The 12,474-nt window shown below is 40.9% G+C and overlaps 1 protein-coding gene across 8 annotated transcripts in view; it reads left to right on the top strand.

The window, feature by feature from the left end:
- Positions 1–12,474, top strand: part of gphnb (gephyrin b) — a 110,530-nt gene that overhangs the window by 76,602 nt on the left and 21,454 nt on the right. For 4 of the 8 annotated variants that reach the window (XM_085432133.1, XM_085432129.1, XM_085432127.1 and 1 more), the window contains exons 9-10: positions 8,866–8,907; positions 10,751–10,825. The exons of 3 other annotated variants lie outside the window; for them this stretch is intronic. In XM_085432133.1, the coding sequence (XP_085288259.1) occupies positions 8,866–8,907; positions 10,751–10,825 (117 nt within the window). The remainder of the gene's footprint in view (positions 1–8,865; positions 8,908–10,750; positions 10,826–12,474) is intronic. One more of the 8 variants, XM_085432128.1, reaches the window with a different exon arrangement.

Raw genomic sequence — 12,474 nt, 5'->3', positions numbered from 1 at the left:
TTGGTGACCTGTGACCTTTAAGTGAAGAGTTAGGATCAATAACGGTGCCACATAGATTAGAGATGGTATTAAAAACTGCCATTCACAAATCCCATATTCAGTGTGGCCTGTGGTGCTGCCCTGCGTGCAGCCTCGACTCTTTTATGGAAGTGGTTAATGCATGTGCAGCACGTCAAACCAGGACAGATTTTCCAATGGAGATGGTAAAGTACAGTACATTGTTATGAAGATCCTAATCAAACTTAATTGATAAAAGCACACATAGTACAGGTAAAATGTATTGATTGCTTTAATGCTCTTTTCTTTTACTCTACTATTTACTGTATGCTGCAGTGGGCGAGAGTGTTACGAGATACTTTACTGTTGGAGCGAAGGCGCAGTGTGACGTTCCGGCGCTTCTTTACAGCTCGCATCGTCGTTCTTTTAAGGTTTATTCCCCTGCACAAGTGATAGATAGGATTTTTTATATGCCTTTGTGTTCTGCTGAAAGTTTTATTATGTTTGATTTAACTTGACAGTAGTGACCGCTTGTGTGTCTGCTGGTGTGTGTGTGTGTGTATGTGTCTTCGGCAAAGCGGCAATAGTGCTAGATATGTGTTATTGTCCTCCTCCATTGCAGTAAGGCTCATAAATGTGACTCCTCGTCTTCTGGCCTGCTGGAGGTGTGGAGGATTTATGATGGAGTGAGTGAGAAAGTAAGAAAGGCGAAAGGAGAGAGAAGGAGAGAAGAAAAGAGTGGGAGGGCGTGAAAGGGATAGATAGCTAATAACTTCGAGAGGACAGGGGACTGGGAGAGAGTAGGAGGTGGCGAAAGGGTGATGGAAGGAAATTAAAATGCACACAGAGTGAACAGTAAGGACAGTTCAGCTATTTTGGCCTGTGTCTTTTTGTCAGTCTTTATTCATCTGTCCATCCCAGAGGTTGAGTCCGGTAGCTCACCTCGTCTTAGCCTCAGCATTCTCCCCTCCCCCGGTTCACTCATCTCAAATCAGTGTGAATGTGACAGAAGGAGGCAGAATAAAGTTGAAAGATGCAAGAAAGAAAGATGATCGTGAAGAGGAGAAAGTCACATCTGTCACTTTCCCTCAACGGAAAGGCTCATGGGAAATACACACTCCCGCACACATAAACACGCACACACACAGACCTCAGTCATGCATGTACAATTTAGGACAGCACACATCACCGTATGTGCAGCTATATGCCCTCCTCCTCACTCTCCTCCTCCTCATTGTCTCTCTGGCTGTTGCATTTCCTCGCCACTCTCTCTGTCTTCTGCATCCTTCCTGCTCCTGCCTTCCCTTCTTATCGCGTTTTCTCTCTCTCACTCTCTTGCTCACCCTTCCTCACTCACCCTCTCACAGTTAGCGAGTGTGTAAAAGTGTGTGTTCGTGTGTGCATGTGCTGGGGAGCTCATTCTGTTTCGACTCCAGGCAGAAGATGGTAAGTAATGTCTTTCCTCCTGCATATCTGAGAGTGTTTACAGGTTTTGAGTGTGGAGGGTTGTGTGTGCGGAGGTCGCTTGTGTCCATGTTTAATAAGTGAAGGATTTTGTATTATTAGCTGAGTGGGCATGGGGGGTGGATATATTGCGTGTGCAGCGTTGTGTTTTGCAAATGTTATTTGTGCATGTGTGCTGCTGTTGATGAGGAAGCTGACGCCTGAAGGAGGTACAGTGTCAGGCCATGGATTAGTTAGGAGGTAGGAGGGTGAGTAATGTAGGATACTGTTGACTAGCTTAAACTAGCGGTGGGCTGCAGAGTGTGGATAAAGAGTAAGGGACTTATGTGCCTCATGTTTTGGTGGTGGTGTTACTGTCGTGTTGGACGGTGGCAGTTACATAAAAAGACAAAGAAAGGATGATGAGTATGAGTAAGCGACACAATATCTCATAGGGCTCTGCACTCCAGCAGTCAGTCAGTCACTTAAGAAGTAGATGACACTCCATCCACATTTCCCTTCCTCCCTCAGCTGCTGCTTTTATCCAAAGCACCTTACAATTTATGCAGAACAGGAATCAGAAAGCCCATGATGCCGATGCCTTTACTGTTATTCCTTGTCCCTGGAGTTATCATGTGCTTCCTTCCAGGCAATAACAGAGCAGCTTAGCTGGAGCACTACTGTAAATGGAAATGAGGGCAATATGGATGAAGAAGTGTGGAAGCAGCGCCTTCAGAAATCCATGATGGCTTTATACAGTTGACAAGGAGAAGCAGCAAGATACTGATGTAACTGTGGAGAATGATGCCACTAATAGCTAAATGTCAGGTACGGCAAAAATAATGGCTATTATGGAGGCTATGCTTTGTAGAGCCTGTGAGAACCTGTGGATAAAATAGAGCTCTGCCTCTTTGTGCTTGTTTGGACTAAGAGATGACCAAAAGAAAACCACACACAGCTTACATTAGGAAAAAAATGAATCCAGAAAATTGCATTTTGTTAAAAGATAAGTTGGACATTTTAAGCTTTTTGGCTTTCTTGCTTATAGATATGTTTTAAATTGATTGTTGGTGTATTTTTAGGTTGTCTAATAGTCGTTTGGTCACCAAAGGGTTGGGGCCAAACGTAAAGGGCTGTTGTTACCATAAAGAAATGATAGTTGTATATTGCTGAAGCAAAGAAACCACATTTCTTGAAATATTGAAAATTTTAAGTGACAGAATCCGTCATCCCTGTTTCCTTTTCAAATGAGTCCTTTACAAGACTGCTTTAGAAGTGTCTGTGTATTGAAACCAGACAAAACAATACTGGCTGCTGCACTGGATTTTCAGATTTATTGTTTTTATTTTAGAAAATACGCGAAAAAAGCTGGTTCACTTTGGAGACACTAAAATATTCACATCATACTGACAGTTTTTTGCTTTTGAGAAATGAGACCCTTAGACTCTTTGTCTACTCTTTCTCCCTTTTATAAACCTGCTTAATCCGGTCTTTATGTAGCCTTAAGGAAAGCAGAAACATGGATGTCAGAGTGTTCAGAAGAGACACAACAGCCTTCAGTAACTGGATGAAAAAGGTAGACTGATGTTATTTAGCTGTGAGGAGTGACTGCGCTGCAAAATGTCAGGTACAGAAGAGAAGGATGGCTGAGAAAGCTTAAAGGGAACCGACTGTATTGTAATAAGTGTGAGTGTTGAAAAGACCAGATGAAAGTAGCTATGGCCAAGAGGAAAGTGCTCTTTTGTCTCTGATTAATGTACACACAGTTGGCCCTCCCTGCCTTTATTTGGCTCCAGGAACCCATTGACCATTTGGGTCAAACTGCTGTAGGCTTTAAATCAAAATAAGTCGAATGTGCTTGTTCATGTGTGGAAAGAGCATGTGCGCACACGGTGGATTTTCCACTTTTGTTATCGAGATTATTAGATATTCAGGAGCGTATATTTTATATGTCAGCGTCATCCATTTAAAATATCATGTCTTCTACGCACATGCAGCGCAGACACGCATCTGCATGTGTGAAGTTTGCGTGCACCGTGTGCGATATTATATTTGTCTCGAGTTACTCACGCCCACTGACTCAGAGCGTTTGCCTTTAGGGCAGTCGAGGGAGAATAGAAAGCGTACAAGTGCAGTGAACAGCGGGACAGAACAAGAGCAGGAAGAGAAGACAGAAAGACAGACAGGAAAGGCATTAAGAAGAGTGGATGAGTTGTCTGACCAGCTGTACTGAGTGTGTTCCATCACCATGTGGGCTGGGAATGTGAAGCGGGGAAGACTGGTAAGCGATATAACACAGGCCTGTCAAATCAGCTGTGCTAATGCCACGCTCTCTGAAAATTCACTCAGTAGCTCATTAATTTCTAACATATGTAGACATGGCCATAGGAGCGCTGTGATGAATGACCGGGACAAGATAAAGATGCACACAGCGCATGCTCCGGGTCAGCCTGGCTACTAGTTGTTTGGCTTTTCCAGTGTGGACTCTTAGCCAATATTAGTTATTCTTGAGGGAGCTGTTGGAGAGCAGAGTTTGTTTTTTTGTTTTTCTTTAGTAACTCTGTTTTGAAACTGTAAGCAAAAAACTTGAAATTACTTTAAAGCAGTGACAGCAGGAAAGTTTAATTTGACAAGTAAAGAAAGCAGCTCATCATAAACCTGCACAATCAGCTGGTGATATCATTCAAAAAATGTTTACTTCAACCAAACTAAATCTATAATTCAGCTCACGTATGTGTAATCTAATCCCAGAAACTCTAAGTGTGTTACATTTTCTCTTCTTTCTTCTTCTTTTACTTTCATACTTTGAACTGTAAGTAAATTATAGACTGCATTTAAAAAAAAAAAGGTATCCAGCATGATGATGTCACCCATTAGTTTCTAGACTTCTGCTTGAGCTGTGAGTTATGAGGTAAACAGATTAGCAAGGTGCATCTGCTAGACCTAAATTAAATAACACATTCACACTCTTAGAAATTGAGCACAGAATGTTTGGATGGCCGCATTACTTTTAGACAATTGCATTAAAATGATGCAAAATCCAAAGGTCCAAAAAGGATCCAAAAGGCACCAACACTACAAACACAGTTATGAGGTTAAGAGGTACTCAGTGCATTGCAGTGCCGATGTATCAGTTAAAATATATGAACATGAAACAGCACTGATTGGGTGGCATTCTGATGCATGAATATTATTACTGTCCCTATTAATATGTTTGGAAATATTTGATGTTAACATTGTCTTTCACCTTGTTTTTCTATTAATACTAGTCATGCTAGCTTCACATTTACCTTTGTTGCAGAGATGAGGGAACCATTAACCCCAGCGAATATCACTGTGTGTAATATGAAGCACAGTGGGACATTTATTAACCCCATTTTCACATAGATGATTTTAAATGCATGTCTCCAAATCTGACCAAATAGCAACACAGAAATTTGTGAACTAGCTGCCCATTGATGGCTTTATTTAAAGTGCTGTGTATGATGGTTTCTGAAGAAATTAGTTTGCGTTTCACTATTAAAATTTTCCAAACAGAGGCTGTGCTGTAAAAAAAATTGATGAAAAGAAATTGTGTAAACAACGTTTTAATATAATATACTAGATTATTTTTTTTGTCTTCAGCGAGTGCAAAGACACATTGTTATTTGTCAAAAATTATTACCTAAGAGGTGTTATGATCATTGTTACATTTTGATTTTTGCACACGTGTGATGTGGTTTGTGAAGTGTTTTTGTATCTGAGAACAGTGTTAACATTTGGCTGATATCTCTGGGCCAAGAGTAATATCTTATCTTACAAGTCATTCCATCTCAAATGAGCTTGTTTGACAAAAATCTTTGAGCTTTAAAATTTGGACGTAGGTAATTATATCTGTAACATTTCATTTATCATGTATCAAATACTTTTCTAGATGTTTTACCACTGCAAATTTTGTTGTAAATACAAATAAATATAGCAAAACAACTGACAAGTAAAAAAAAAAAAAAAAAAAAAGAGTAAAGAAAAAGGAGTTGGTAGCTCATTTCATGAGAGTAGCCGATTTGTTGTGTCCACATGATGTGATTGACACAATACGAGTAAGGATCAATCAAGAGATCGGCATGCTGCCTGGAACAAATGCTGCAAGAGAAGTAAACTATATGAAAATGCTACATTGTTGCGTTTTTAATGTCTGTTAGTATATTTTGACGTTAACCTTACAATCATGTAATAAAGTAGAGTATACGTTTTTTTTTTTTATTGTAGTGCAATATATCTATATAATATTCAGAAATTGTCACTAGCTGTTTTTGGCAATATGATTCAATTTTATGGTAAGAAAGGCCAGTCCAAAGTTTAGACTTTTATCTTTAATAGATGTGAGATTTGTGCCTCAGATTTGTGTGATAAAGCATGAAAGCTGAAAAAATCTATCTTAAAATGTATTTGATGTATGAAGATAAAATTTAGTAGAAATCATTATTGGTCGATGGATGGATACCATAAAATTTTGAAGCAAATCAGAGATGGTCGAGCAGAAAGCCTTCGATGATTTGAGATGGAAAGAACCTAAAATAACAGTCTAATGACAACCTGACAGTATTATACTGGAAAGTCTTTATTTTATAAAACACCTTAATTTATTTCATAGAAAAAAATTGTAGATCACAAGAGTTTAATTGCAAAGTAACATTCTGATGTTTGGAGATCTATCTGCTAGCATTGTGTTGCTGTACTTTAACAGGGAACTTTCTCACATCTTGTGGATGATTATGTAACCCAGTTTCATTACAAAACACTGTCATATTCTTGAGACCAACCCTCCATCACCACAATAAACTCAAAAAACAGCCCTCATCTAACAGTCTACACAACTGCTATCATATACATATAATTAGATTTTAATAGAACATGGTAGACTAAAATTCTGGGTTCGAATAAAGAGAATCGATGTATTCAGTCTATGGTAGTGAATTGAGCCCTACCTCACCGCTACAGTATTTAGGAAAACCTTGTGTAGTTTACTTCTGAGTTTCAATTTGTAACCTCCTATGGTTTCCTGCCAGTGTCCATTATCTGAGCTGTGAGCCACATGAGGGCAACTGCTGTGAATGTAGAGCATTTCAATTAGGAAGGATGAGATGCTCATCTCCTTCACAGTGCTGCTTTACAAAGGCTATTTATTATATAATCTGAAATGTTACTGATTCATGAGGAAAAGTCAGGAACTGTCTAATGACTTTGCTAATAATTCATACTGAGCTTTGCTTTCATGTTAGGCATTATTTGGGGACTAGATGTAATACTTCTAAATGGGTTTCCCAGTGATATGTCATAGCTGGAAGGCTCTTCGACCAGAAACAAACAGCCGACCCAGATGGCTGCGTTTATGTGCAGTTTTTGTTTGGGATATTTTGGCAAACTAGCACATGAATGAAAGGCTGTAGAGCAGTTGTCATAGACACAGGGATTGGCTTTCCGACTAGCACATGATCATCTTAATAAATCAAATTAATCTGATCTCTGAAATCTGATGAATCTAATGATTCAGTGTCTCTAAAGTAAGATAAACTGGATAGTCTACGAGCACCGTCCTGAAATATCACCCTAAAATAGGCTGAGACATAACTTCCTTCTAGCTTCATTAGGGGAGTTAATAAAAAATTTCATGTGCCTTTTGGCGAAGGGATTGTTATTAAAGTGTTGTACCACAGCTTGAATAAAAATACACCAATCATGGGTGACCCCAGTGGAGCAGTAACAGGTGATACCTGGGGATGGTAGAAATAAATTACACTGCCTCATTTATTCCCCATGTGCTTTTGGCTTACGGAGTCCTTTTAACAGTATGTCACATGTGATGTGAAACTGCAGTTGGAGGCATGTTGGATCCGTGACTGACATCTGTCTTGACTGTAGAACTGACATTTTTACTGTGTTGTGGTCAGGTTTGCATTCTTTTTCAGTTCAAATGGCACCTCTGGTGAATTCAGTTCTTCTACTACACGTGACGTAAAACCTTGTGTTCGAGTAGTGTATAGTCAACAGCAAATGAGTGTGTTATACATGCCCTATATCACACTGATATTTGCTTTTACACAAAGTGCCCTGGTCTAGGATGGTGACATACAAAATGATGGGATAATCTAGTTTTGCAACCATTTATTTGAACACATTTTCATCCCTGGTGTTGCAGAGACATGCGAAAGGTGTCCTCTGGCATTAGTGTGGCCATGTTAGGAGTTGCGTTTTAAATCTTTGAGTTTTGCAATTTATTTATTTTTTTCAGTCGCTAATTCATTTTCTTCACATGTGCTTTTTTACTATTGCTTTCACCCTCTGCTTGGTGAAAAACAGGAAATCATTATCAGCATTTATAATAGCCAGTTGATGAGAAATGTAAAAGAACAATGGAGATGGTAGAAACACTCTTTAACTGAATTATTAACGGTTATGTTGCATAGTCTGTCCACCAGAGGGCACTTTGCAAAGTCCATGGGGAAAGCAGTAAAGTCGGGTAGTAGTCTCACATTACAACCGACAACACAGCAAGTGCGAACCATTGCTGATGCTATCTGTGTGTTTTCGCTCCTTTAGCCCTTTGTTTGGCCTGCTAAAATGGCGCTTCGGCGGTCACGCCCCCTCCCGTGACATCACGCTCCAAAGCCCTATAAATGACTAATCACCGACATGCTGCGACAGCAAAACAATATTTTTTAAATAGCATTGTCATATTCTCTTAGCAAGGATTGGGGAAATCTGTTTATGTTTTGTGTCTAAAAAGAAGATATATTGGATTTTCAAATGTCTGTATCAGTAATGATTTTAAAATTGTTCAGTTAGACTTAATTTGACAGACTGGGAGTGAGAAACCTGCCTGGGTATTCTTATAACATGCCCCAATGCTGAAGGACACCCTGTGTTTATCTGTGGTGCAAGTGGAACTTGGTGTTTCACAGATATGCATGGATGGATCTGCCACCGTGGGAATGGAAATAGGTTGGTCATTCAGATTTCTGGAAAGGGCTTAGCAGAAAGTAGCGAGAGCTTTGTGGATACATGTGGATTCTCTCTGGTCAAATTTAAAAACATGGCAATTCTGGAAAATGCATTGAGAGGCTAAGAAAATGTTACATTAATGTGTGATTTATTTATTTTTTTGTTCCTGTGAAACCTGTTCTCCTATTGTTCTGATGGGGAATGAATCCCCATGTAACTCCTACCTGCTGTCCTGACCTGTCCTGTCTTGTCCTTCATGCCCTTGGCTGCCATGGCCTACCTGAGACAGTCACACAGAGAGCTGTCATGCAGATGTCCTCCTGAAAGACAGAGGGCGCTGTCCGCTCCACCCGCCAGTCTCTGTGTGCCTCTGTGCCCCGCTCAACCCGGCTTTGGCTCTGTTAAACCTCTTCTCTTCTCCCCTCCTCTCTCTCGCGGCACCAGGCGCGGCTCCCCTCCTGTTCATCCACCCTAAGCATTGCTGAGGTACTCCTGCATGTGTTCTAAAGCATCGTTACGGTCATCATGGTGGCATCAGTTCCTACTCCTTCCCTCTCCAACAGCACCTCTAATTTCCTGCCTGGCATGACTGCTTCCTGCCTCCTTTCCTTTCCCTTGTGTGTATGCTGACTTGCCTGCTACACTCCTGCTGTCTCTCTGTGTTTTTTGACACACAACCCACAATCCTTTGTTTTTCTCCCTGTGTTTTTGTGCGTATTTGAGTCTTGTAGTGAAATGTTGTCTGATTCTCATACACATACTGTATCTAACCCTTTGCCTGGTTTCCATGCACACACAGCCTCCAGAATAAACAAACGTCCATCACTTGGCATATTGCTCAAACGCGTTTCAACCTCACAAGTGAAGTTGAAAGTTGCTTGAATTATGTATTTGAATGAAAGTGATACTGGTTGCACAAACAAAGTATGTTTCTCTCCCTCTGTGTATACACTTCAGTTCTTTTTAAAGCGCCTCGCTGACACACATTCATCAGCGCGTAAAAGAGAAAAGGCCCGGTAAATATAAGCTTCGCAGCTTTGCTGTGCTTGGCACACTGGTCATGGCCCCAAGTGACTCTGATCAGTGAGTGATAAAGACATGACCTCTGTGCAGGGCGTCAAATGGTGCTGGCGCTGTCCACTGTGATATTGAAGCCCATTGATTAACTGTAATTGCACAGTAATGAAACTACAGATTCTGAATACGTGTTTAAAGATAAATTATCTAGCGAGCTAATGCACATTTCAATTTCAATTTTTTTTTCAGCACTAATGCATTAGAGGTAACTTTTTATCTTCAGTTTTATTTTGAAATGCAAAATCGGACATTAACTCAAAAGTAATTGTTGCCTATTTAGTGTGCTATGTATGCCATTAGTCTTAATCTTGCTTTAGACTTAGGCTGATCTTGTCATGTATGGAATGGGATGCATATAAGTAACAAGATACTGCAGTACAGAAATGCCCAATGTGCAGTATATTTGAGGTAATTTAGAAATTTTTGCAGTGCTCCCAGCACAGGCCTACTCAGGTACTTTCCGTATCATTTAAAGTTGTATTTATGTGTAATTTCATATTTTTGGTGGCCATCTTAATCTCATCTTAAAAAATAAGATATATATGTCTTTTTATTTTATTGATTTTAATAGAACTTATGGTCTCAGGGTATAAAATTTAAATAATTACGCACTTAGAGGCATGTTTTCTAATATTTATTTGTAACTAAATGAGTTAAGGAATAAAAATAACTAATTAAATTAATAAAGCTTAATCTCTTTTTTTAAATGTACATCATTAAAACAAAACAAAGACACCGAGCGCGGCGTTGAGTAGGGCCAAGGGTCAAGCACTCGCTTGGGTTCACTTCTTTAACATTCACGTTAGTTCAAAAATGTATTTATGCTAGCAGAGCTCACCTGGAACTGTTGTCAGATCCACTGAACTGATTTTGTTTCTCATCCGTCATTCCTTATGTTGAGTTTTTTGGCAGTTTTCCAGTGACTTGTTTGCCACCTTTTTTTTTTTTTTATTTAAATTTGTCTGACTGCCGAATGTATGTCATTCAATGGCTTATTTCTGGCGTGTGTGTGTGTGTGTGTGTGTGTGTGTGTGTGTGTGTGTGTGTGTGTGTGTGTGTGTGTGTGTGTGTGTATTTGTTGCATTAGTATGCTAAATTAGCAGACTGTGTGTGCAGCTGTGTTTAAAACACTAGTATCTGATGTGTTGCAACAGTCCGAGTGGGAGTGTATGCCTGTCGTCTGTACGTGTGTGTGTATACGCATGCGTGTGTATGTTATGAAGGTGAGTGACTATCCTGTGGCTTCCCCCAGGCCTCACGGAGAGAATTCAGGGCTCACCTGGATGAGGTCATCACGCTCAAGTCAAGGTACTCTACCTTGGACCAGGTAAACCCGCTAACCTTCTAGCAACTTCTTCTCTACCGGCATGCAGGCCACTGGCATCCCACTGAGCACCTAACCACACTAGTGACATGCACAAGCATTCACGTACACAGACAGGAAGGCTGATGGAGGGACAGAGAGGCACACGCTGTATTTTAGATTGCAATGGGCTTCACTTTGCTATAGCATGTACCTGCAGCACTGGAGCAGGTGAGAACTTGGCACTACTTTAGTAATAGACAGTATCTAACTGCTTATGTTAAGTTGAGAGACGGAGATATGAAACATCTAAATGCAAGAGATCACTGCAGGGTGAGACTGTTCCCGCCATCTCAATTGGTCAGCCTAAAACTTAACAAACTAACTTTTAAGTGTTTAAGTCTGCCGGTTTGCTCCAAACTGAATTGCATATAAAGTAGATTACTTGGAAATTACTTGCAAATAAGTAGAAAGCTTAATATTACCAGCTGCAAATGCAAAGGCCAGTCTATATTCTCTGCATGACCTGTGTGGACACAAATCAAATCATGTATAGCAGGTGTAAAAGGGATCTTGTTTAATGAACACAAACACACATAGGACACGTCCACATGTTGCATATTTCTACAGCAGAGGTGTCTGTTGCCTGAGCCATGCAGAGCTAGGTTCAGATTTAGAAGTGCAGTGGTGATACACATGGGCAAAAAGACAAAATGAAGTGTTTTCCAAAGTCAGATGTATTTGGACACTGATTTCCATCTGATTTTAGTCTATAAGTTGTCCTGTGTACCACCATCTTCAATAGTTTGCAACATTTCTTCTCCATGCCTCAATCTCAAGAACTCCACCAGCACTCATTCTCTTCCATTCATCCCCCCATCTGGTCATTTGTCAGGTTTGATGTGTGTGTCAGTGCCTGGTTTCTGCACAGGATGCAACGTATTTGTGTGTTTGTGCCTGATATGGATATGCCAGTGTGCTGCTGGATTCACAGAGGGATCACTGAACAGTAACTGACCTCCCCACGGGAAGCCATGAGTGCACTCTCCAGGAGGTTGAAGCCATCGCTCTGGATTGCCACAGTAGCATTTCCCCCTGCCCTCTACTACTCTGTCTCTATCATCCTGGCATTTTGTCCTCTGCTCCATCCCTCTCTCACTCCGTCACAAGGGGTGAGGCGGTTGAAGCCAGTTTACAGCAAGCCTCCATGCCCTGTCACAGCCTTCTCCTCCTTGCAGAGGATGTATTAATCTTCCCCTTTTTGCATAATTTGTCTGACAGCTCCTTTGTTTTTGTGCTGAGCTCAGCACCGCGGCAGTTGCATCCCATCATTTCCTGGAACATCTCCTTAGCCGGCTAGTTATTGGCCCCATCGATTTTTCCCCGGGCGGCTCACAGATGCCGGGCCACGTGTCTCGCTGACCTGGCCGTGTTCGCTATTCTGTGTCCGTACACAGAACCGTCACCTGCTCCCCAGCCCATTGATCTTCCGGGCAGATCTCCATGACAACCCGTTGTCAGGCTGTTTCCGCGGTGACGGCAAGGTTGCCGTTTAGAGCGCTTAGTGTTTCTGGCACGAAAGCCGGTGGTTTTTCCATTTGCGTGTGTGTCTGCATTCCCTGCAACATGCCTAATGCTTCGTTGCAAACACTCACACATGAATGTGAAAACTG

Source organism: Copadichromis virginalis, linkage group LG15 (assembly GCF_057382275.1).
Source record: "Copadichromis virginalis isolate Kocher_CV1m ecotype Utaka linkage group LG15, C_Virginalis_male_GT1.1, whole genome shotgun sequence".
NCBI lineage: Eukaryota > Metazoa > Chordata > Actinopteri > Cichliformes > Cichlidae > Copadichromis > Copadichromis virginalis.
This window is presented reverse-complemented; position numbering and strand designations above follow the sequence as displayed.